The sequence below is a fragment of the Nannobrachium achirus genome, assembly GCF_963921795.1.
Source record: "Nannobrachium achirus genome assembly, chromosome: 6".
Lineage (NCBI taxonomy): Eukaryota > Metazoa > Chordata > Actinopteri > Myctophiformes > Myctophidae > Nannobrachium > Nannobrachium achirus.
In genome coordinates, this window is record NC_137815.1 from 53,787,434 (window position 1) to 53,814,940 (window position 27,507).

At 42.6% G+C, this 27,507-nt stretch overlaps 1 protein-coding gene across 1 annotated transcript in view; it reads left to right on the top strand.

Moving 5' to 3' along the window:
* igsf21a (immunoglobin superfamily, member 21a) overlaps positions 1 to 27,507 on the top strand; it is a gene marked incomplete at both ends in the record, with an annotated part of 328,063 nt that overhangs the window by 177,540 nt on the left and 123,016 nt on the right. Inside the window, 2 exons of the mRNA XM_080728598.1 lie at positions 2,987 to 3,108; positions 23,341 to 23,459. Coding sequence (XP_080584724.1) covers positions 2,987 to 3,108; positions 23,341 to 23,459 — 241 coding nt within the window. The remainder of the gene's footprint in view (positions 1 to 2,986; positions 3,109 to 23,340; positions 23,460 to 27,507) is intronic.

The following is a 27,507-nucleotide window of genomic DNA, read 5'->3' on the forward strand; positions in this document are numbered from 1 at the left end:
GACGGAGACGGGTAGTCAGATCGTGTACAGTGATTAACTCACGTCTGAAATCGCAGCGATTGAGTGCTGCTATATACAGGTTTTAGTGACAAGACTTGACAGAAAAGGTTATAAAATCAGCGACGGGGCACAACGGGCGAGTCGGCGCGACGCGGTGGGAAAAGTAAAAGATAGTTTCATTTTCAGTTTTAGTCCACGCGGTCCGCGCTCCCCCTGTAATCCGTATGAATAAAAAAGAAAATGCCACAAGGTACTACTGCCACAACACAAGGTATGTATTAACATACTTGTGTTGTGTGGATTACAGTCAGAGAAAGTTTACGCTTCTCCGTGCTCCCTACTACGAGGCTGCTGCTGTGTGTAGATTGTGTCTCCGAGTAGAGTGGCGTATGTGGCTTCCAAACCTGTGGTACGCGGCCCAGAGCAGAGCGGCATGGAGCGCATGCGGTCCTCGCTTCTCCCCCGTTTTAAAACTCGCTTGTTTTCAATAAAAAATAGACTATTTTTTTCTTTTTTTGACCGCGGTAACGACCCTGACACCGCGGTAGGCCTCGGTATACCGCGGTACGGCGGTTACCGTCCCCAACCCTAATGACGTTACACCCAGAATCTGCCTCCTGGGTTTCTGCTGGCTCAGAGCTGCTCAGAGCCCACCCGTAGCTGCCGCTGATTGGTCCGGACTGGGACTTTACAGCATTATCCACTCTCTTTGAACAGTCCCAGATGTTTGCGCAGGGTGGTACGCACTGCTGCCATCATCTGGCGGAGTCAGGTTAACTTTTCTGAATATTGACAGAAACAGTATTAGATATTGTCAAAGCAAAATATTATTTGAAAGGATCTGTTGAATTTCAATTAAAAAAGTATACGTCTGACGGCAGATGGCAATAATATTCCTGACAACTTTGTTTGAAATCAGAAAGGCGAGTAACGTCTAATTTATGTCCCATCGAAAAAGACACTTTGGAGATTAAGCTTTTATATTTTATATTTGCAATTCATGCAGTACACTGTCTTTATGTGGGCCTGCCTATACAGTGCTTGGGTATTGTATACACTACAGTACAGTCTCGTCATCTCATCATTTAGCCAGTGAAAGTGCACCTCCTACCAGTTTGTCATACTGCCATCATGTATCATTTAACATACACCCAATGATGATATTCCGTTCAGCCCCGCTGAACACTCACTTTTTCACCTTAAGTGTTTTACAACGATGTGAGACAGAAACACTTTACTTTCTTTGCCAGGATTTCGGAAAAGGTCCATTATGGTGACCACAGTCAGTGCATGGTGGCACAAGGCGGTGTGTGGCCTATTTTTAAACACAGCTTTGCTTTTAGAGGCTGACATTTTGCTGGTGTCTGTATCCTGAATGGTCAAGATGATCAAGTCCTTAAGCAGGGATGCCACAACATCTTACTTGGGCAAAGCAGTGTCGCTCACAGAAAGCTTCTCTGCAGTCTTGTTGTCCTTTAATATTTCATGCTGACCTTGCAGAGGTCCAGTTGAATGAAGAGACACATTATGAAACCTCGATAAAGGTTCAAAGCAGTTGGATTGTGTCTAATTATTGGTCACAGGTGACAAAAGCAGTTTGGTTCACTATCATTACATAGAAGCTACTGTACACTACATATCGTCACTGTCAGGCAGAAATATCTCCAAGTTTCAAATGTGTAGGTTTTTTCGCTAAGTAAAGCCCTGCTTCATCAGACAAGGCTGTTGCACAAAAGTAGTGAAAACAGCAGATCTACAAGCACACAATGCCTCGCGGCGCGAGGCGTTGTGTGCTTGTAGATCGGTTTTCACTAGTTTTCACTAGTTTAGTTCATTTTTTTAAATTATAAAAACGAATGGTTTTGGACATACAAGGTTTCCACCCGACAACGACAATATATCTTTTCACATTCACGTTTGTTTGTTTCAGCATTCCCAGCTCCTCGTGCAGCACCACTTAACAAGCTGAGCCTGAGGCAATCTGCTTCCTCTAGAGGCGAGAGGTTATATGAGTTGGCCCGCAGTCATTCACAGGGCAACAGAGAATTGTTTTCCCAAATAAAGACAATTTAGCAATGTCTCTTTGTGGGTGCGGCGAGTGCGGCGTGCTGGTTACTAATCATAAAATGTGATGCTTTTATTTACCTCACACTGCGAAGGGATTGGGATTGGCCAACTGGAATGATAGTATCTTCACCGGCGGAGGAAAGAAAGACCCGCGGCCCACCGACAATTTCCTTCTTCAAAGCGGTATTAGCAGTTCCATTAAAATCCTGTCACCCTTTTTCTTTACGTCTGTCTGTGGCTTCTGAGGAGGGGAGAAATCACAGTCATTCAAATGCTAAGTGACTTCCCTCTCCCCTGTGAATATTATAGGGGAAAGCGCTACTCCATCATTTACCACGCTGGACAAAAAAAGAAAAAGAAAAGAAGCCCAGCGCCTTGAATATCCTACCCCGCTACCTCTGCAGTATCTCGTCACAAGCCATTACCTCTGCAGAGTGCAGACTGCTAGACACATACGGAACACCGTGCTGCGTCAGTCTTCATTAAGACTTAACCATATATGCGCGCCCGCACACACAGCGACACGCACACACACCCACGCCCACACTCGCACACGAACGCACGCACGCACGCACGCACGCACGCACGCACGCACGCACGCACACATACAATTATAAGAGCAAGTAATACTGATTTCATTATGCTGGCAGTTTTCGTCTCCACTCGCCTGTCTTTTAGACGTGTCGAAGAAATGAGCTTATCATGGCTGTAAATGGATCAATGGGATAATTGTGGGCAAGAGCACTGTCTTCGCCCCCGGCCAAAAATGTTCTGCTATATTAGATGGAGGCGAGGAACAGAAGCTTGTGTGGGATGGAGAAACTGGGGGGGTGTAAGGACGGGTACAGTACTGTATGTCTGTTCTATCCGTCATTGGCGAAGTTGCCTTATTAATGCCTTTTGCTCCTTTGCTCGACAGGTCACAGACGGAGGCACCATCAAGCAGAAAATCTTCACCTACGATGCAATGTTTAACACCAATTACTCTCACATGGAGGACTACCGCAGACGGGAGGACCTTGTGTACCAGTCAACAGTCCGGTAAGCTCCAGCATCAATACACATCAATATACATTGTACACTGTACACACACACACACACACCTTGTTGTCTTCAGCAGTGGTTCTCAAACATTTGCATGTCAATGACCCCCACATTAGTACAATACTGAAATAATCAAATCTATTCAAGATTTAAAAAATAAATATAGACAGATCTACATTAGATCAATTATTGTTTGACCCCTAACTGCTATCTGGCCGATTTATTAACAGCACCCACTAACCTAGTGGGTTAATGCAGAGGACACATTTCACGTGCAGTAATTCCATTTACAGTGACAAAAGACTACCCCAAAGGAGTTGGGACTAAATTATTAATTACAGGGAAAATTCCTTTTTAATTTGTGACATGGCCGCTCTGGGAAATATGCAGCAGGACTCCACCTCTTTAATGTCAAGGTGGGAAGTGTGCAGAGACGGAACGCTGCTCAGTATTTTTACACCACTTCCTTCCCGACCATCTGGCAGTGGGTCAGTCCAGGGTGAGACTGGGGCTGACCGGCCATCAGGGGTCGTTGGGTTATCATCATGGCCAAGACAGGATGAGGAGCTCTAATAATTCACTCCACTGCTCAGGATATGGAGCTTATAGTTTTAAAGTCTCCACCCAACATCTGGCCAGTGCAGTCCTCATACCCCCCACTCTGCTACCGCATTATGCTTCTCCCCTTACCTCCAGGCTCAAGACAGAGAGCACAGCAGGTGCTCTCTCTGTCTCTATCTCTCTCTCTCTCACTCTCTCTCTCACTCTCGACTGCTGTACCCCTATGCAGAGACTCGTGGGGCCAGTTTCTGCTATGAGGCGTATCGTTTTGCGGATGATAAATTGGTGCACAGGCCTGAACCATCGTGGTGGATGTGGCGTTCCTGATGTGGATGTGTCAGCACTTTTGATTAATGACAGCCCATATCTAACGGACCAAAGTAATAGTTCCTCCATTCCATTCCAGCATATTACATCTCTCTTCCTCGTTTCGAGAACCATATGTAGATTGGGAAGGCTGCATAGATCGATAATGAAGTTGTGGGGAAAAAATACAACACTTCTTGTGGTGGGGTGTCCCTTTTCATTAGGGCCTTGTGTCTTAGTCCATTACCAACAGCTGTACCGGTTCCGCCGCTGTGTGTCATACCTCCGAATCCGTCAAATGTCCTGCCGGTAAATATGAACCACTCTCAATATGCACAGTAAAATCCAGTGTGATTTAACCTCTTAAAGGAGTAGTTCACCCCCAAAATGACTTTTTTTTCTATTGATTAGTCACACCATGGAGACTTGAGTTCAATAATATCGCTTCCAGGTCAGCATAGCCTCTGTAGCCATAGCAATCAATGAAAACATAAAATCCATATCTCTACTTCTGTAGGTTGTTTTTTTCATTCCGAAAAAAATGTACAGTATATGGCATGTGCATCGAGCCCAGCCCAGTCGCTGGGATGCGTGGAGTGCGTGAGGGGCGACGCTATTTTCGCTGATTTCACCATACAAAGTGAATGGGAGGTTGAGCCGTTTCGGTTCTCATATCAGAAAGCCTGAAGCCTCTTCAGAGTAATGATAGATGGCACTCTCTAGTGGTGTCTTAAAATCAGTGCAGTCACATCTCTGTACATAATAATATAGAAATATCACAATATTCCTGGCAGAATTAGCGCACAGCCATTTCTATGTTGGCTTTGAATGGGCTAATTAGGGTCACAGGTAAAGTGAATTTACCCCCATTGATTCTCACATAAATGCATTTGGGTCCCCATTCAGGGCCTTGTATTTGGGTCCCCATCCAGGCCCATGCAATCAATGGGGGCAAATTTACTATAATACATTTTTTGTAAAATACAAAAAAATATTGTTGAACTCGGGTCTCCATGGTGTGAGTAATCAATAGAAAAAAAGTCATTTTGGGGGTGAACTACTCCTTTAAGCCCTTAAACTAGACAGTGGGTCACAGGGTTACTGTGGTTAACTCTGAGAATGAATGAGGATTTTACTGTGTAGATAGACAGACTGATACATACTGTTCATACAGTACGTATACACATACAACGTACTTGTAAATACACAGACAAATATGCACACTGTATCCACCTGTTTCCGCGGGAATTTACTGGAGAATGTTTTGCACCACACTGCACCACACTTCCGGTTAACAGCAGACATACAAGCTCACGTCGCGTCGCAGATGCAGCCGTTTTGAGCTTGTAGATCACACTCGGCTGCGGCGCCGGAAGCTCCGTCCAATTTCTGCGTAATGCACAATGGGATGTTGGAAACTTGTGGATAGAGAGAGAGAGAGAGAGAGAGAGAGAGAGAGAGAGAGAGAGAGAGAGAGAGAGAGAGAGAGAGAGAGAGAGAGAGAGTTATATATAGAGAGAGGAGTTATGGAGAGAGTTGGAAGAAGACCACAGAGTGAGCAGAAGGAGGAGACAGAGGAATCATCTGGCTCTGGTTGGGTAGATTACATGTTTGAGGAGTCCTGGGGACTGTGACTGTCTTCCTTCACCCCAGGCCTCAACAATGCACTTGGCAGCTGAACGGCTGTTTCTCTCTGCCCATCCTCCCACCATCCCTCGCTCTTCTCCTCCTGCTCCTCCTCCTCCTCCTCCTGCTGCTGCATCTGGGTGTTCAAAACAACAGCAAAGCGTATGACCCCACTTAGAAATGTAATGTGGCGTTCTGTCCTCCGTACAGTGCTGTAAATATTGATCATTTGTTGTTCTCTTTCATTGTGTCCTTTGCCTTGCATTCCCTTTTTTGCATTAAGCCCATTCACATTCCCACCTCTGTCATCCGTTTCCCTCTTTTCTTTATTTTCCCATATTGGTGTGGCTGGCCAGCTGAGCATGACGTGTCCAGACAATCCTACCGCACACAGTACTCAATGGCATTTTAATGCAGAGCATAAACATGGACACAAAATAATGGTCCCCATTCTACACTGTTATTATATTGACACTGAGAGTTTTACTGTCGAGGATAGCCACTGTTACAGTGTCTGTCACACTTACCTGCCCACGGAAAAATATAAATGTAGCCTACGCTTGCGGAGAAACACGAATCACTCAAGTATGCAGACCTGTGTACATGCACACAGACAACACAGACACACAAATATACCGTACAGTACGTGCACACAAAGAAAGGAGATAGGCTCGCTCACACACAGCATTTCAAATGGCCCAGCGGGAGAAACAGTTGGATGCCATACCTGAACTGACCTGTGCCTGGCAAAGTGCTTAGCTAGTCAAGCAGTGAGGAATATAAGGACTGCTGCCATAGTCGCACTAGATCCGTCTGAAGAAACTCTTTCTGACTAGTTGTCATCCCATTTCCACGGTTGTAACACTGCAGCTCAGCACTACTTTGTGGCCTGCTGGGCAGGCCCAAGCATTTATGGGTTGGGTGCCCCCACCTCCTGCCAGCTCTACTGATTATTGTTCATTCCTGATCGTTCACACACACCTACTGCTGTACATAATACACAGCCATTATCAATTTGTGTTGCCTACAGCCTGGCTGACACGTAAGTGATCTTAAAAGGTATCAATCTCACAAGTCCAGTGTTAATTTCCACTTTAATATTCAAAGTGATACAGTAACAGTTCAACAGTGGTATACTGAAAGGTAACAAATAACCCAGAAGACAATGTGTTTGCTCTAAACAAGTTAACCACTTCAAATGCTTTTGGTAAAATAATATTAATAATAAAAAGAAAAATCAACTACAATTAAAATCAACCAACTGAGATAAACAGAGGGTCCCTCGGGTGTCACAAGGGTAATTTGACAGCCACTGTTTGAATCCACTGCGATGCATCTGGTTTGGCAGAGCGCCTAACACAACATTTTCAGGAGGGTGATCTTTGTTGCCGCAGGTATTCCTGCAAGTCCAGTAGTCAGGAAACTCAGTGCAGATGCTGCCGGCCGATGATTGGTCGGTCTGAGCTCCATGCTTTTATTCTCAACCAATCACGTACTCATCACTTCATAATTGAGCAACCTATTTAAATGTGGAAAATACATTTCCGTCTTGGGATTTTTTTTTGCTTTAACCCCTGTATACAGTATGTGCTTTCCCAAAAATGTAGGGAAAGTGCAACGGCCACACTTCCAGGCGCAAATAACAGAGACGGCATAATGTATAGTGGGTATAGCGGCCCTTTATGGACAGTGCCAGCTGCCTTGCCCATAATTCAGGGGTAGAGGGTAAGGCTATGGGTAAGGCACTGGCAAAAATAGGGCCCGTAATGTGTTTTCTCAGAGTACCTAAAAGAATATCCAATTAAATAAGATCACCAAACTCAAAATACATAGTGTGGTTGCCCGTTGCAACCACACTAATAGTGGTTCAAGAATACAAATATATATATATATTATAACATACATATTAAAAATGTATATAGATGTGCAAAAAGGTTCCTAAAGAAAAAGAAGAATACTCTACTTTCTCCTTACAAACTATTTTCCAAAGTATTCTGGAGGCAAAGCCATTTATGACATCAATTAAAGAGAAAATCTGGAGAACAATTTGCAGCGGAACCAGTAGACTGCATCATTTCTTTTTTTAATAAGTGAGCCAGCTCTGCTTGAAATTGTCCCCCCATGAATTAATTGTCTGTAGTTGTGGTGGTAGGGGAAGCTATAGCCATAGGGAATGTGAAGTTTCCCAGTGATGCTCTGCTTACCGGATTAGTCCATTTTGAATCAGACAGGACAGATGACCATTCATCATTCTGAAAATTACCCTTTGTTCAAAACTCAAAACCCCTTATTATGATCAGCTGTAGGTAGATTGCATTGCTGAATGTATCAAGTGGAAGTGGCAAGATCATCACTACTGAGCTTCATCGCTACTGGAGTTTCATATAGAACGAGAAGAGTGCATCATTTATAGATCAGTTGATTTGACAAAACATACATATGTTATACTCAGCAGCAAATAATATGTACACGTGAAACAACAACCCTTAATCTATGACGAGATTCTCTTGTCCAGAATCGCAGATGTGACCGATATGCCCATATAAGCATATGGTCCGGAGATCCAGTTGTCCAGAACAGATGATCCAAACGATATATACTGATGACATCAGGGATCTCCATATATGGGCATAAAAGGGACACAGACAGACAGATACAGAGATCTCCATATATGGGCACAAGAGAACACAGAAAGCCGGGTACAACGGGTACTCTAACAGTGGGTACAATGGGTATTGCATAGCCAGGTTGGACATGCATTCCCAATTGGTATTGTTCCCAACTCGCATCGTTCCCGAGTTGACCGGGAGACTCCAACATTGAAATAATGTTATGTTAGATCTTCTGATTTCTTTCTTTTCTCTGCTTCACAGTTGTCTTTTTTATTATTAATATATAATATAATGGGTCATAATAAGGGTAATAATATCAAGAAAAGATTGCAACATTCCAAGGTCTCTTGTGGGACATTTCCAGTATGCATAGGGGGCAATGTGGCGGCCAACGAGGGCCCTAAGCAGGCACTTCATTCACTTATGCTTCAAAACAGCCCTTGCAGGATGGAAAGGCTGATATTTTACCGGCTCTAATCTTCCGTTTCCACCTGAGAGTGGCAAATCTTCTCTACAAAGCTGCACCGTTCCGACAGATCCATGCTTATGACCAAGAAATTAAAGCTTTAAAAGTTCTGAATTTTCTTAGAAAGATAAGGTGTTTTGCAGAACAGACAATATTTTCCCCACCACTTTCACTTGCAATGAAATCAGGGTTTCATGTCAGGAATGTGTGCTGATTGAACTATAGCAGACTGACACTAATGGAAGTGTTTTTTTTCTCTCCCTCCCTTCCCTGCAATGCCAGCAGGGTTTCAAATTATTACACATCTAGTTGTTCCAGGGATGACAGCGATGCAGTCTTCATCTCAGATTGCTTGGCCTTGCCGGGCTTTGACAGATAGTACTCATGCTATCTCAAATAGGAAGAGGAACCTTAGCATGTCCACGTGCAGCTACATACACAAGCCAATGCTTAGATTATTCCCTACTAGGGGTGTAACAATACATTTTAATAGCGATTCGATACATATCATGATACATGGTTGACAATACGATACATGGACGATATTGGTTCGTTCATGGTGATACAATACGATTCAATTCAATTATTTAAAATCGATATAGTAACTATTAAGCAAAGAAATTAAATCTGTATGAAAGATGTGGATAGTGCAGGTTTTTAAGCGAAACATGTATTATTATGGATATAAATAAGTAAACACAGTGATTATCTGCCAAATACATGGACATTGTATATTGACAAACCTGCACCTTGACATGAACCCAGAGATTATACACATTTATCGATAGACCAGTGTAGCTATATGGAAAGGAGAAGTAATTAAACCCCTCCTTTTAATTCTTTCTTCTTAACAACTTGGGACCCAAACTCGTTCAGTAACGGGATACGGCCACTGGAGGTCGCTGTGCCAAAAATGAGTCATCTCGTTGAGAGACGAGACAAAGTGTTAACTTGGTTACATGCAGCTGCATCCGTTCTGTGTACCCTGTGAAAGACCCTGGTCCATACGTCATACCGTGGCTCGCAGAGAAACAAAATGGAGGATCTAGGCTACATACACTTCCATTCTAGGCTGAAACATAAAATCTTTATAGCTTTATCTATGAATAAGGTGCAAAGAAAGCCAGGGAAGCAGAGATCTGCCTGTTTTCACGGTGACACTTTACCGCGATGGTCGGCCCCGGTTTGGATTTTAGTTTCGCGAGCGTTTGTAAACAAATGGATCTTCTTCCTCAATCGTCAGTGGACACTCACGTGCACACGCACGAAGCTTCCGAGGCTCTTCAAAATTAAAGCGTAACTGAACGACGGCAGCAGCAACAGCTAGAAATGTTAGAAACCTTGGCTTCCCATGTGTTAAAAATGCTAAATACAATGCACAAGTTGGTAGTATCGATACAATCGATTTTTTGCACTGCCGATTCGATACGATACAAAATCAAACGATTCGATTCGATTCGATTTTTTTAAAGTTAAAAAACGATATTTCGATGCAGTTACAATATCGTTACACCCCTATTCCCTACATAATGCCTGGGTCACTTTCGTGAGACAAAGCGTCCCAGGGATTCTTGACTTGTCGACAATTTTGCAGGTGATACTTTTGAAATTCAAAGGCCCTCCTATAGCAGGGTTGTGCAATTTGCAACACAATCCTACGAAAGAGCATCTCATTTTCTTTGAAAGACGAGTGCTGCGTTAGTCAATCACAGGAATTATTATGGGGTAGATTGAAATTTCTTGTCTCTTTCCAAATTGCCCTGTGACAGCTATACTACAGAGGGAAAATGAGTCCTGAAAAATTAATTGTTTCAGACTCAATATTTAATAGGCTGAATGTTCACGGTGCAACCTCCCCCACCCTGCTTTAGCCTAAATCTGACAGACAAGACTCGCTTGTTGTCAGGGACATGCAGAGAATGTTAGAGAGGCAGGGGCTCAAATATCTAAAAGGGGCATTTTGGGAAAATATCGAAAATAGCAGACCACACGTCGCAGCGCGACGCGTTGTGACCTTGGAGGTCGGCTATTTTCGGTACTTGATACCACACTAAACTAAGCCTAATCAAGTCATTACTGGAGATGTGGAGTAACAGCATGGATTTCTACACAGAGAGGGCAATTCTTTCAAAATAAGATGCTGCATTCAAGTTCAGGAGAGGGTATGGCATGGAAAGAGGGCATTTGCATTGCTTTCACCATAGTGAAAACTGCATTCATGGTCTGGAGAGGGCACTTTTAAGTAAAAGGGCAGGGGCTCAAGCCCCCTTTGATGTCTATGTGTGCACGTGTCAGCTTGTTGTAGAGAGGGGGTGGGTGGGGGGGATTCACAGCCTTGCTGAAATCAGAAAATACTGCTGCGCTGTGAGATTTCCTTCTGGCCTCTCTCATCCTTCCTAGAGATGCCTTCCATCACTGCCTCGCTGTCATTTATCACCGGGGACTCTTCCTCTGTGTTCGCGTGGATTTGAATCTGTGAATTGCAGCATTCAGGATTCCGGACAACAAGAGCTCGCAGCTTTGTGTGCAACAACAGAAGAATGGGCCAACATCAGCATTTACTCAAATGTAACCAGCCAGCACAGAGCCAATCACACCTCCCCCATGGCTCACAAGCAGGGGCGTTACAAGGGGGGGAAAGTGGGACTGAGTTACTAGGGCCCAAGGTGGAGGGGGCCTTAATTATTTTATACTTTAGCTATTAAAAATGTGAAAATGTGTGCAAATCTTTGAATATATGTATTTTTTGAGCGAACATTTGTAACTCAAATTTTGCTTCTGGGGGGGGGTCCCTGGAACTAAATATTTTGAGATGGAGGTCCGTGGCCAAATACATAATTTTAGGTGACATAGAAACATCGGTTTCTATGTCAGTGGCCAAATACATATCCATGGCCAAATACATATCATTTTGGGGGTCCTTCACATGAAAACGTTTGAGCACCACTGACATAGAAACATCGGTTTTTCAAAAAACCTTAGAAGGATTTGAAATATTCAAAGACTATTTTCACGATTTTTCAAAAATAGCAGATCTACGAGCTCGCAGTGCAGTACTCTGTGCCGCGCTGTGAGCTTGTATATCTGCTATTTTTCAATAGTTCAAGCACAAAATGTAAGTGAATCCTTGTACCCAGGGCCCAGAATTTGGTGTGACACCCCTGCTCACAAGTAGAAATCCCAGTATTATCCTCATCATTTTGTTCCATGCGTATTCCTCAAGGAAGCACGGGTGATTACACACCTTTCTGTACATCCCAGTCCCGTAGGCGATCTGTCTCTGTATTCCATATAAACTCGCTGTACTTAAAGGGGCAATTTACCCATAATTCATCCCAGCTGTATTTTGTAGACTTCAGTGTCATACATTTCTCTCCAGGGAATTCCCCCCCCCCCCCCCACTATTCTCTAGTTTGATACTTGGTTGTAATGTGTTCTTGTTCTTCACCATATTAACCAAGTAAATTGAAGCCGTCATATCCCCAGTTGTATTCAGAGGATTGAGGCCATGCTAATTATGTATTTATTATGTATGTATGTCTTTATTTGTTTGTGTGTTTATTTATTATCCAATTTAGTTTTTTGTCATATACATTTACAGGATTATGTGTAGGCCTTCAATAAATAAATTGTATGACGTTGTCGCTCACAGAGAATTGAGAATCTGCAAGCTGGTACTGATAATATTGTCAGCGAATGACACTGTCTTACGTCAAAGTATACATTAATGTGGCATGCATAATGTGGCATGCAGTGGTGTCGTACCAAATTCTGGGCCCTGGGTACAAGGATTCACTGCGGGCCCCCCATGAATGTTCTTCATAGGGGGAGGGGGTTTAATTTAGACTGGAAACGCATTATTACACATTATTTTGTGCTTTAACTATTGAAAAATAGCAGATATGCAAGCTCACAGCGCGGCACCGAGTGCCGCTCTGCGAGCTTGTAGATCTGCTATTTTTGAAAAATCGTGAAAATGTATGCAAGTTTTTGAATATTTCAAATCCTTCTAAGGTTTTTGAAAAACCTATGTTTATATGTCAGTAGTGCTCAAACCTTTTCATATGAAGGACCCCCAAAATTATATGTATTTGGCCACGGAACACCATCTCAAAATAGTTAGTTCCAGGGAGACCCCAGAAGCAAATATTTGAGTTACAAAATGTTCACTTAGAAAATACATATAATTCAAAGATTTGCACACATTTTCATGACTTTTCAAAAATGGCAGATCTACAAGTTCGCAGCGTGGCACTCGGTGCCGCGCTGTGAACTTGTATATCTGCTATTTTTCGATAGCTAAAGTATAAAATAATTAAGGCCCCTCCCCCTTGGGCCCTAGTAACTCAGTCCCACTCCCCCCCCCCCCCCCCCCCCCCTGTGACGCCCCTGGTGGCATGCACAGTATGAATCAGAGGCATCTTTTCAAATATGATAATAGCCTGACTGATTTACTCCAGGGATCAAGTATCACAGCCTGCCCAGTGCAATATTTTGTCAAGAAGTAGGTGTGCTGTTTAGTTTTCCCTCATGGCGTCGTTGTCGGGTGAAAACCTTGTATCTCCAAAACCCTTCGTTTTGCATTTTTCATTTTAAAAATGATTTAAACTAGTGAAAACAGACGATCTACAAGCACGTGGCGTTACGAGGCGTTGTGTGCTTGTAGATCTGCTGTTTTCACTACTTATGTGCGACGGCCTTGTACGATGAAGCAGGGCTTTACTTTGCGAAAGAACATACAAATTTGAAACTTGGAGATACAAGGTTTCCACCCGACAACGACGATAGGCAGGAAGGAACAACGTTGGAGAAAGACCTCCATAACAGCTAAGAGATCTCAGATGCCATTCCTCAGGGACAATCGATTTCTCTTTCGCTGAGTGCTGTTTTTGCTGCTCCTCTATGGTAGTCTATTGCTATCGATCTCCACCTGGTATTTTGTTTGTTTCCTTTTTTTCCTTTTTTTGTATTTTTTACTGTGTTTAATATTTTTCAACTATTATACATGTATTTATTCACTTATTTGCTTGTTTTTTTAATGTACTGCATCTAGGTTGTATTGATGTTAATTTGTGTTTGCAAGGCTGTGGGTAATGTTTTTTCCCAAGCCCTCACCTTGGTTTGGGTCGGTGCTAATCAGCTTTTTATAACTCGCTGATTAATGAGGCCAACAATTTCAAAACAAAGCAAAGGACAAAAGGTATCTAAAAATGCTCGGAAAATATGCTGTGATACCAGTGATGGCGACTCGAGTTGAAGACTCGGACTCAAGTCGCACTAGAGTTGCAATTTTGGAGACTCCTGACTCGACTCGGACTCGCCCCTCAAAGACTCCAGACTCGACTCGAGCTCATAAGACTTGTGGGCAATCTTTATTTTATACGTTAATGAATGACAAGCCCGACAAATATTGGCCTTTCCTTCTCCTTTCTTTCTCCGGTGCGCGGCTGAGCGCTGCATGTGGACAGTCTCAGCGGTGACTGCAGTTTTCCCAATGAACCTAAGTGCAACGGTGGGGGCCAGTGTGGGCAGGGAGCGATTCGCTGTGTTCACTTGGACCGCGCAGCGCGCCCCCACGGTTGCACTCAGGGGTAATGGAAAAAACGTGGTTGCGTCTCGCAAAGCGAGGCAGACAGACTGCTGCATGCATCCTTTCATCGTAAGATTTAAATATTATATTATTAAAAAATATTAATTTGATAAAATGATAGGATTATCTGTGAGAACCTGCTTTTCTAACGTCGATTTTCTTTTTTGCGCGCGGTGCGTCCATAGAATAGACATGGGTGCGCCTCATCATCTTGATGTGGCACCGCAGCTGCAGACTACAGAGCAACTAAATACCTCATTAACTCCACGTAACCTATTGTTCAAAGCATTGGCCACCATGCCCACGCAATGTTACTGTGATACAGTGATGGATTAACGGTGGATTAATAGCTTGTAACTCAGATTTTTTTGGGGTAGGCAACGCACACGTGTATGGGTCGTAACAAGCCATCTATGTAATAGTTTTTTTAGAGGCTTATTGATGTAGGCTAAACATAAACCTATACAGTATTAGATCATAGGCTATAGTTTGTCAGTTGTCAGAACTTGTCACTGTGTTGTCGTGATATAGTTGTAGCTCTGTTTTGGACCATTGCACAAAGATGGCTAATGATGAAAAGAGTTCACTTTGCGAACGGGACATGTTGGATACATGCGTTACTTCAGTGGAGACAAAATGGAATTAAGCCCACCTACCAGCCAAAGTGAGTATGTGCCTTTCCTAAAACTGTCTAACAGCCACAATGCAAGGCTACAGTATGAATTTGACTATGGGGATGTCCATCCATGGCATGGTGTGTAGGACATTGCGCTTGATTTGATGTATTCTCAAACGGGCTGTGTGCCTACAGTATTTTGATAAAAATGCATTCTGTGCATTTTCCATTTCGGGTTGTGTGTCACGTCAGTGTGTGTAGATCATCAACTGTCGGTGAGTTCGGAACGCACAGCATTGAACGCTCTGGCCAATACAAATTAATAGGGGAGTGCGCTCGCTCGGACACACAGTGTATTTCAGCCGTAGGCTACATCATATAATTACATACAATTTTTAATTAAAAGGGGAAGAAAATATGTTTTATTTTATTTTTTTGCGAAAGACTCTTGACCCAGACTCGAGACTCGACTCGACTTGACCCCCAAAGACTCGACTCGACTTGACCCCCAAAGACTCGAGACTCGACTCGACTCGTGATCAAGAGACTCGTGGGCATCTCTATGTGATACATAATTCCCAGTGATGGAGGGGAAAAAAGGTACAGTAAAAGGGGCAAGGGGGTGTGTGTGGATGGTCATGGTGAAGATAGAAAAAAGGATGGGACATGGAATATTAGGGGAGAGAGAGAGAGAGAGAGAGATAGAGAGAGAGAGAGAGGTGCTGCTGGAATTGATTCACATGGCAGTTTGTAGGGTTTGGCATGCAGTTATGGAAAGAGCTGCAGATAGTGCCAGAACAGGTATGATGGAGCCAAGTCCCTCAGAAATTAGTATAATGATGGCTTGTGAAGTGTTCTGGGAACTGAAATGTAGTGGGTTGAAATCAAACTCTCCACGACAGGGGAACCAGTGTTTCCGTGGCTTGTCACGTGGCTTGTCGAATCCGAACATGTTCTAAATTGTTTCTCTGATTTGGGCTCTGAACGCCTGGGGTCGCTTCTAATTTCGGGCTTTTGATCCGGTCGGGAGCGGATGGCGTTCTACGTCATTTTGTAGTCAAAACGGGCTACACTTTGGCAGGAAATTCCAAACCAGATCAGTTTTAACCCAAAACAATTCCCCGCGCTCAAAGACATAATTGTAGTACCTACCCAATAAAACCCTTGATGCAGTGTAGTTTTGCTTATTTTTTTAAAAGTTTGTTTGGTATATCCATCTTTTAGTCCAACACGCAGCGACTGGCAAGACTACACTCCTCTAGCATTTAAATAGGGATTGGGGAAACAAACGGGGAAAACAGACACATTTCTATATATAAGGCCAAACCTCACTGAACAAAAAGATTGTCATGGAAGGATTAATGATGAAATTATGAAGTTTCTTCTTCTGGAAAAAACAAAATAGCAGAAAAGCCTAAATGTCCACACTGAAATAGATGTATTTTATTTATTTAGATATGATAGACCATGATGGGCCGCATAGACATGCTGCAGGGACCGCATGCGGCCCGCGGGACGCACGTTGAATAGAGCTGTTTTAAGGGTTCTCTTCGTTGTTGTGGTGTGGCCTCCTGGCCTCTCTCTTCCAGCGATGCTTTTCTGTCTTCATTCATCTTATCATCAAGGTTTATCTTCTCTGCATTTTGTATTAGTTTGAATCTGAGTGTGCCATTCGGGACGAGAGAACCGGAGGTTTGTTTCTAAAAGAACAAAGCAATGGGCCTACATCAGCATTTGCCATAATCCAGTCAGCCAGCACAAAGCCTCTCCCTTCCCCCAGCATGAAGAGAAATGCTGTTATTCTCATCATTTTTGAATTGTGTTTAAAATAGGACGATACCCCATTTCATGCTTTTCCCTCGAGAAAGCACGGGTGGAGGAAAACCTCACTTGATCACTCCAGGCGATCACTTTTTTTTATCCTTTATTTACCCAGGGAAGGTTTACTGAGGACATGCAGAGTTCCTTACTCAATGAGCCCTGCCAGTGGTGGAAAGTAACTAAGTATGTCTACTCAAGTACTGTTTTTTTAAGTAAGATACATTATAAATTATGTATTATTTTAGGTTACACTACCCAGCAGCACATCAGCCCCACCTTTACCTTTTTAATTGCGACCAAATCGAATAATTGCGACCAAATTTGCGACCTAATTAATTCAGTTTAGTATGTGAACGGTCACAGCTTGACTGTATCTCTGTCACGCCTGACACTGTGGTTACCCTGACACATCACTGTGACATCACAGATGACATCACAGTGATGTCAGATACTCAGAGCAGGGATGTCAGGGGAACCACTCTTAACAGAATGGGTTTGCTGCTCTGACATCACGCTCTGGCTTCACTGTGATGTCGCACTAACAGAATCCCTTTTATGCCCATATATGGAGTTCCCGATGTCATCAATATTAAGCCCATATCTAACGGGACTTCATATGGAGGCCACATCGGCCACATACCACACTAACAGAATCTATATGGCCAAGACAGCCCATATCTGTGTGGCTGGTTCTACAGACAGGGATCTCCATGTACTGTATGGGCATAAAAGGGTCTGACGTCAGATGTCATACACATCATAGGACTTTCACATAACGAATAACTGAGTAAGCATGTTTGGGCTCTCACAGCATATCCATATACAGTACATGGGTCTCCATATATGGGTAACAGTAGTCCGAGTGTTTCGTACACAAATCGTGCACTGGATAGAAGCATGAAATTTGGCACACAGTTAGAACATGCCATATGGAATATTTTTGGCTATAGGGACATCACAGATTTGTCTTGGGAAACTTCTGGGAGCCAATCAAAGTTGGGCTCTCATAGAGTTTACTATACAGTCAAATAATACAAAAAAATAAATATGCTTTAAATAGCATGTGAGGGGTCAAACTATGGTTTTTTTTCAGGATTCTGAATCCAATGCAAGCATTTGTTTGCACGAAAAACATTCCTTTCCTAAACACGGCCCCCACAAAACTGTGAAAAGTGACGACTCATCATTAAACCATAGTTGTATGGGGGACGTTTTTAGCCAAAAATGTACCATATGGCATGTTCTAACTGTGTGCCAAATGTCATGTTTCTAAAGTGCACGATTCCATCAACATACTGCCCGAAATTCCCGGACTACAGGGGTCTCCATATACTGTATGGATAACTGGTCCGATATACATCACTGGCCAGATGGCCAAGAATTGACGCCCTGAGACGTCTTACTAGCATATAACATTTGAGATCAGAGGGAGTAGATGCTAAATTGCTCTCAATTCTGTATGAAGTAGATGATGTTGAATGCCTTGAGTACTGCCCTGAGGTGCGGAATTGATTCCCTTCTTAAAAGGCGAACGAAAAAATGCATCTGCGTAATTAAAATCAGGGCAAATTCTCCTGAGTTGAAGCCACTGCTCTGCCAGTCAGCGTGGATACCGTTGGTTACATGGAACCTATCCAAGATAAATGTGGTGATTCTTTTTTTTTATTTTTTTTTTACTGTATATGGAGTGGGGAAAGGTGCTTGCTGGCTGACTCTGAGAGTTGACTGCACTCCAAAAGACACTCACAGATATCGTTGTTGTCGGTTGGAAACCTTGTATGTCCAAAACCGTTCATTTTGTATTAATACAAGATCAAACTACAAGATCTGCTATTTTCACTAATTGTGTGCGACAGTCTTGTTTGATGAAGCAGGGCTTTGCGAAGAAACGCACACATTTGAAACTTGGAGATACAAGGTTTCTGCCCGACAGTGACGATATACATTACATAATCATACAGACGCATAAATGAAAGAACGCATGCACGCACGCACACACACACACACACACACACACACACACACACACACACACACACACACACACACGCGCACACACACACACTCTAAACTCATTAGAGCTCAGCCGCTGTGAGTGCCCTGCCGTTGTTCCAATAGAGGTCCCTGTCTGTCACACCCGGGCGGCAAGGACAATTGTTCCCGTTTTGTGGGAATAAATCACGGGGGCTAAATGTGACTAGTGGTGTCTCTCTTTGATTATCACTGTTGACACATTAGCCGAGTGTAGAATACAGATCAGATGGGATCCCTAGCTTCATTCCAACATGGTGGCTGTGTTGCAATGGTGGACAACGTACTCCAGCCCGTAATTGAGTCAAAGTATAGATACTTAAGTAGGCCTATCCAAAAGTACAAATTACAAAATACAAAAGTCAAAATAATTGATCAAATAGCATTTCTCAAACTCACAATGCAACTCACTGTGAGCGTGTAGATCTGCTATTTTCTCATAGATTTTAAATAGGGCTTGTAATTAAGTGGTTAATTCATAATGTACTTTTCCCCTTCCTAGGAACGCAAAAGTACAATATGTTTAGTGGGCAGAAGCAAATAAGTATCCAAAAATACAAGTATGTTCTTAAATAATAATGTACCTAAGTACAGTAATCAGGTACAGTAAATGTACTTCTTCACTGTCCACCACTGCTGTATTGTGGTGCTCTGCTGTTGCTGGCTGCGTGCATGGTGCTCTTATAGGTTAAGGGGTCATCGTATTATCATTACTCCTGTTTGTGTTACAGAAATGAGAGAGAGCATTTAGATGCGATTTTGCACAGATTGTTCTACCAACAAACCCGCCCCCCACCCTATCCGCCATCGGCCTTTGACATAATGAATTGCTTTGGGAAGTTGGATGTAAGCTGTGCATGCCATAATGATTACATATTACAGCTTGATTAATGATCACATTTTTAACTGCCAAAAATAGGAACTAGCAGATTGTGACTACAATACTAACTGCGCTTGAGCAGGATTTTGACTCATTGACTTGATTTATTTTTATTAGAAATGGGAAGCTATGGCCCGGACCGCTGTCCTGGCGCTTTGGGCACCTAGGCTCCAATGTAGCCTGACAGTGAGTCGCGGGTTCAAGTCCCGATCCCGATGGCCTTTGCTGTGTGTCACTCCCCATCTTTCTCTCCCAGTTTCCTGTCTAAACCATAAACTGTAAAATATAAGTCTAAACTTTACTTCTCTACCAATAAAAGCATAAAAATGGTGAGCTATTCGGTATGAAAATAAAGCAAAAGGTTTTAGCATTCAGCTCCAAGTCAATGAGGGTGGTTTGTATGCCAAAGCATTTGCCAATTGTGAATGCAATCAATACAATTATTTTTCTACAGGTTATGCCTTTGGGCATCATTTTAAGAGTATTAATTATTATTAATGGATGGAACAGATAAATTATAATAAAATTATAATAAAATAATTATTTCAGTATCGCCTCGTTGTCATCACTTGTGGCCTTGTTTAACATAGCTGAATGTGATCAAATTGTATGCATACTGTAAATCAATGATAAAAAGGTCAGTGCAACCCTGAAATCCATCATATGTGATAAAAAGGGTATTATGGATGGATTTAGTGTGTGTGTGTGTGTGTGTGTGTGTGTGTGTGTGTGTGTGTGTGTGTGTGTGTGTGTGTGTGTGTGTGTGTGTGTGTGTGTGTGTGTGTGTGTGTGTGTGTGTGTGTGTGTGTGTGTGTGTGTGTGTTCTGGCAAAAGACCAAGAAGAGGAACCGATTACAATGTTTGCAGATGTGGCAATAAAAGTATGACGCATCAGGGATGACCTATTACCTTTATTGAAACAGATTTTATCCCCATGTTTGCCTGAACTCATTGTGAGCAGCGGCTGTTGATTGAAAACGCTATCATGCTAGTCTGTGGGATGTATACAGATAGAACATTGTAGCTATACTGTATCTATATATATATCTCCATATTGGTTAGATCAACAGTCCTCTGCAGATGTGTAAATGTGAGGGCCGTTTAGCGGTCTGTAAAATAATAAAATCTGCTATTTTTGGCAAAGAGAAAGCTGTCCAATTACAGACACAACTCGGGAGTCCTGAGTGGTTAATGGTGACTTAAAGGGACAATTCACAAAAATAAAAATCACACCAGTGCGAAGTGAGCACCACTCACTTGATATCAAACACGACACACATGCATATCTCCTTGTACGGGCTGTTCTGTCCGTGACATCAGCTGTGGTGATGTCGGTACTCTGTGTACTTTCTATGACGTAGGAGCGGTTAGCACCGCTCAAAGATTGTGTCATTTTAACGTCTACTCTGGTTTTAAGTTGCTTGATTCAGTATATAAATAAATATTTGATATTCATTAGATTTTTTGCTCCTCAGTAGGCGTTCCCGCATAACTTCCGGTTATGATGATGATGTCACATAACCTCTATAAAATAAATATCAAATATCTTAATACTGAATCGAGCAACTTATAAACTTTACAAGCTCACAGCGTGTCACATGGTGCCGTATGGGGGTCCTTGGCGTGAACTACTGATTTAGAAGGCATTTGGCCTCAGGTCTTAATGGGTTAAACTACTGGTTACTATTTTGGTTACATTGGTTATCCTGTTATTTTTATTATTATTATTCTTTCAAATTTCAGTTTCAAATGGATGCAAATGTATACTCTTCATAATATTGCCATGGAAAACAGCCATCTCAGCATCTCAAGCTGCACAAAAACAGTTGTCAGTCAAAATGTTGCAATCCACACCTCACTGCTCGTTGAGTCATCAGAAGTGTCAGCATGTGATGCTGCATTTACTGGAGAAGTGGCATTAATATAGGTTTTGGTTTTATGCGAATGCAAATTTCTGCCACGCAAATTTTTCGTCATATACACAGTACTTCATACTGTATTTCTTGTCCCTTCGCGTCCCCAGGTATGCCTGTAACGGTACATTTATTCACAGCGGAAAAGTCATTTCTAGGTCATTGCACACAATTGTTTATTTGCTGACTAATACAATTACTATTCTGAGGTTTACTGATTCAGGCGTTGACACTAAGGGTTGCCCACCTGCCGCTGGAAGGTAAATTAAACTTTGGGGCAGGTGGAGTTTGCTTTCGAGTTGCCCGACCGGGCAAGTGCTTGTTTGAGAGGGGACGCAAAGGTCTATAAACACAACACGCTATACAGTATCTATCTAAAAACTTGGAAGTGGCCAGAGTACTCCGTCTTCTGGTCTGTGGAAGGTAAAATAAGAGCACTGTTTACCTATAATTTGCTGTTTTCACTGTTGCTACACTGTGTTACAGTGTTAAAGGTGATACACCATGCATTTAAAAAGTATTTATGTCATATTGTTTATGTCCCAAAAACGTTTTTCAAAAGGTTTGAGGCTAAATTACCACTCCTGAATAGAGAGCCTCTCTCATTTTTGAATGGCTCTCAGAGCATTTCAGCTGCAGTACCACCACCACCCCCCCCCCCCCCCCCCCAAAAAAAATATTTTTGAAACAAAAAAAAAAGATTCTTTGGAAAAAAAACTTTTTTTTGAAAAAACTTTTTTTTTTATTTCTTTTTTTTTATGATGACGTCACAATCGGCAGATGACGTCACAATCGGCAGCAAATCTGGATAGCCTGTTTTGAGAACCCGTGGGATACTTTTAACCTTCGCCTTCTCAAAACCAGAGAAAGACACAACGGTCAGAAATGGGACTTTGTGAGGATAGAAGGTGCTAGTGGGACCCCAAAAAAAGGTTTTAAAATAGGAAAAGTGAAATTTCATGGTGTATCACCTTTAAATTAAACAGTAATTCAAATTTTACCTATCATTTTATGATGGACAATTTACTTTTCGGGCAAGTGAGCATGACGTTTGGGCAAGTAGAACATGACCTGTACATGCCCGATGGGCAAGCGCCTCTGAGACCTTAGTGTCAACCCCTGTATTATAATCATTGTCTTGTATGTCTAATACATACCCTGTGTTCAAATTGATCTCTATTATAATTTAGTCACAAGCACTTATGATTAGTTACAATCGTAGAAACAAATATAAAACCCAGATGTACTTCCAACATTGTGTACTTATTTTTGGGGATATCATTATAGGTGAACATTTAAAAAAAAATCACACCCGTGTGAACTGAGCGGTGGTCGTGGAGGCTGCACAACAGCACTACTGGGTGGGTGCAGCGGGGGTTGCAGTATATATATGGGTAATAATAAGGGTAAGGGTAATAATAATAAAAAAGATTAAAACAATATTAAAAAAATATTAAAAAAATATTAATAATAAAAATAAAAAAAATATCCCTGTGTGTGTGTGTGTGTGTGTGTGTGTGTGTGTGTGTGTGTGTGTGTGTGTGTGTGTGTGTGTGTGTGTGTGTGTGTGTGTGTGTGTGTGTCTGGCCTAGCCTGGACAACAGCGCCCCTCCCTTAACATGTGTGGTCAGAAAAAGTACTTCAGGCTACATACAGACACGCACACACACACACACACACACACGCACGCATACACACACGGCCACGTATAGGAGACGGTGTAACCACCGCTCAAAAAACGTAAATGTTCTAAAATAGTGAATTGCAAAAGCTTGAATTTGCATGCATTCTCTGTGTCATTTCACAGGCTTCCAGAGGTACGGATCTCAGACAACGGGCCATATGAATGCCACGTGGGCATCTATGATCGGGCAACGAGAGAGAAGGTGGTCCTGGCATCGGGGAATGTTTTCCTTACCGTTATGTGTGAGTATTCCTCCTAACCATACATCTTACCCAGAGTATTATCTACAACAGTATTTCTCAAACTTTCAAATGTCAAGCTCCAACTTAACTCTGACAGTTGTAACTCTGACATTGTACAAATGAAACCAAGTGAACCCTAACGGGTTCATTTGGAAGAAGAGACTGAAAAGTAAATATGAGTAGAGCAAACCTTCCTGTGAATTGAATCCACTTTGAGAACCACTAATCCACAATGACTGGGCAATCTGGGGTGCTCGAACATCTCGATAGGATATGTCAATGCATTCTTAACACCTGTTGCATCAAACAGGTGATGATCAGGTGGGGTGGGATATGAAGTTGACGCAACACATGCAGCTCTCCGTTCGTGTCACATGTTGCCAAGAACGGATTATTCATGATTCCAAGCCTATCAGTATGCAAGTACAATGGTGCTGCATCTGCAGAAGCAGACACCGCTGGCTCCAGTCTGCAGGCTCAAGTCAGTTTGTTTTGTTTTTGCTGGTCAAACTATTATGAGTTGGGAGTGAGAACGGCACTTCGCATTTGTACGACCTGTGAGTGAGAATATGTTGGATGATCTGTTGTTTTTATGGACGTGTAATATTTTGAGAATATATTGAACCACTGATGGTTGTCAGATATCTTCATGTCAGTGACCCCCAAATTGATTGTATTTAGCCGTGGATGAATGTGGTCACGGACCCCCATCTAAAAGCATGTTGTGCCAGGGACCCCCATAAGAGAAGATGTTACAGTAAATTGATATGTTAAAAATGAATGAATTAATTAATTGTAAGACTTTTGTAAATATTTTCAAAAATAGCAGATTTCCAAGCTCACCGCATGCCGCGATGCGTTGTGGGTGAGCTTGTAGATTGGCTATTTTTGAATTGTCGAAGCATAACAGGGTACAAGTATAGTGATTTTGAGAACCTGTGGTCTGGCGAACACTGTGGTGTGGTATAATGGTACCGAAGTTGCTGCTGAGTTGAAAATAGCACTAAGCCACCAGACCTTTTCATGTGCAAATGATCACCTGTGAAACATGAGATTGGTTGAATTTGAGAACACCTCTATGACATGTCTTATATCGTTGTTGTCCGGTAGAAACCTTGTGGGTCCAAAACCGTTTGTTTTGTCTTTATCATTTTAAAAATGATTTAAAATAGTGAAAATAGACGACCTACAAGCACATAACTCCTTGCATCGCGAGGCGTGGTGTGCTTGTAGATCTGCTATTGTCACTAGTTTTGTGCGACAGTCTTGTATGGTGAAGCAGGGCTTTACTTTACGAACAAACCTACACATTTGGAATTTGAAGATACAAGGTTTCTGCCCGACAGTGATGATATAGGGGGTGTTATGCTGAATTTATACTCGCGCTTCACGAAAATAGCCAGAAGCTTGTAGATAGGCTTTTTTAGGCGAGCGACACTGTCGTACACAAAGTATAAAATCTGGCTTAACAGTGCTCTGTGAGCGGGAAACAGAATGGCAGTACCACAGGAGACTGTGGATTCATCAGTATTGCTCAATGAATATTAAAGATTTCTCACGGGGATGTGGCTTTCCATTTGTAACTGGAGATTACTGTTTTCCTCCATTATTCATGCTTGTTTTGCTTGCAGATTATGCTGCAGTATGTAATGGTATTATTGTCAGAACTGTTGATCTATCTATCCCTATCTATCTATCCATCTATCCATCTATCCATCTATCCATCTATCCATCCATCCATCCATCCATCCATCCATCCATCCACCACATTTTCCACAGAAATCCACAATTAATATATCCAACTATTAATTTACCGAATGTCTGTCTGCTGTCTGACCGTCTGTCTGCATGCTGACATCACTGATACTAAACATTGTCGCCACCATGGTAACAGCCACATACTGAAACAATGCCCAAATTTAGAGATGAGTAACAGCCGCATGCTGAAACAATGCCCACATTTGGAGATGAGCATGCTGAATTCATACTAAACAGTGTCGCCACCATGGTAACAGCCGCATGCCCAAATTTGCACACCCCCGGGCACAAGAACATCATAGTACTGACGTCACATACTGGCCTGGACACGGAACACCATACATGGGCATAGGAGGACACCGAACACCATATATGGGCATAAACGGTTGAAACAGTGCCCACATTTCTGACATCATTGATACCGCCGCCTGTACTGCGCATGCGTCGCTGCCATGGTATATATCAAAATATATATATATTTTTAACAGTTTTTATAACAAACAAACAAACCAATGAAAGAAATTCCATTAAAAAAAGGAAAATAGACGATCTACAAGTTGTGCGCTTGTAGATCTTCTATTTTCTCTAGTTTGGGTCCTGGGCAAATCTTATTACAGTATGTCTCTTTTGGGTACTGAACCTGGAAAGTTTGGGAACCACTGTGAACATACTGTTCCTACTCACTTTACCTATGTGTCTGCTTCCTTTGATTAGACCCAAAACAATAGCCAGAGGACCTGGAGCCACAGTAGCACTGCTGTACCCTCCCCTCCCTTCCACTCTTTCATCTGTTTAACGCTGTGCTGTCCCCACGTAGCAGCAGTGCCATTCGTTGTCGAGCTTACCGTGATATTTCTCTCCCTGACTCCTTCTGCGCTGTAATTACAGGCGTTAACTTAAGTCTCCCTAATGACTGCTGCTTTGCGCCCCTCTGAAGTTTCAATTCCAGCAGCAAAGGCCTGCTGTTCTCCATGTGGCTCTTTGGCTAATTAGTAACAGCATTTTTCAGCAAAAACACAGAGAGGGGGAGAGAGAGAGAGTGAGGGGAGAGAGAGAGAGAGTGAGGGGGAGCGAGAGAGAGTGAGGGGGAGAGAGAGAGAGAGAGAGAGAGAGAGAGAGAGAGAGAGAGAGAGAGAGAGAGAGAGAGAGAGAGAGAGAAGGGGAAAAAGAGATAGACTTTGACATTATTATTCCATTATCACATCTTTTGCCTCCAACAAACGCATTATGGCTTTTGACTTTCTTTTTCCGTCCGTCCCAGCCTTGTGATCACAGTACCTGGGAAATTCATGACAAATTCAGGGACAAATGAATTAGAAGTAGGTGGTCAAAGTTCAAGGTCCCTGTGACCTCACAAAACACAAATTCCTTCAATTTCTTCACTACATATATTAGAGATGGACATCGGTATCGGCCGGTATCGAAAATCGGCCGGTATTATATAAAATCGGCCTCAATCGGTGACCGGCCGGTCCTAACGTAATTTCCGGTTTTCCGCCGATCAAAAATGACATGCATGCGCAGTACGCAACATGTGTCTCAACGCGCGCTGACCAAAACAAAGCAGCAGCGAAGCTAACGCTAACAGACTCATGAAGAAAACATGTCGCGGATTTGGACTTATTTCACTGTGTGCCAGGATGATCCAAAACTCGCTCTTTGCATTGATAAGCCATATTACCCGTTCGCTCAAATAAATAACTCCATCTCATTACAGTAGCCTACATCTGAACAAAAGCAACGATGCGAGCTGAACGGGGCTATAGTGTTCCGTCTATCTCTCTCTCTCTCTCTCTCTCTCTCTCTCCCCGTCCCTCCCTCCACACACACTCTCTGACTCTCACACACACACACACACACACACAACGAACAGCAGCGGTGGCTGGCTGCGTGAGTTTAGTCGAAAACAGCTGATCTACAAGGCATACAAACTCACATCTGGTAGCCAGCCACACATATATCCCAAATATTGCGCTACATAAATGCATGTAATCATGAGCAGCATGTGTGTCCACTGCAGTCTGCTTGTTTAGCGTCCTGTGCTAAGATAAACACTTGAGTCTGATCACCCAATGTTGCCAGGTTTTGTTTTTGAGAGAGAAACAAGCAACCAGGGGGGTTGCTTGTTGATACTAATGACAGTATAAAAACAGAAAGGATTGCCAAGCCAATTTCACCAGCATATTAATAACAATGATAATAATAATAGTTAAATAGCACCAGCTTTCATTTTTCAAGTAGGCCTACAAACATTGCACTAGATTGAGTTAAAGTTTTATTTTCTTAAGTT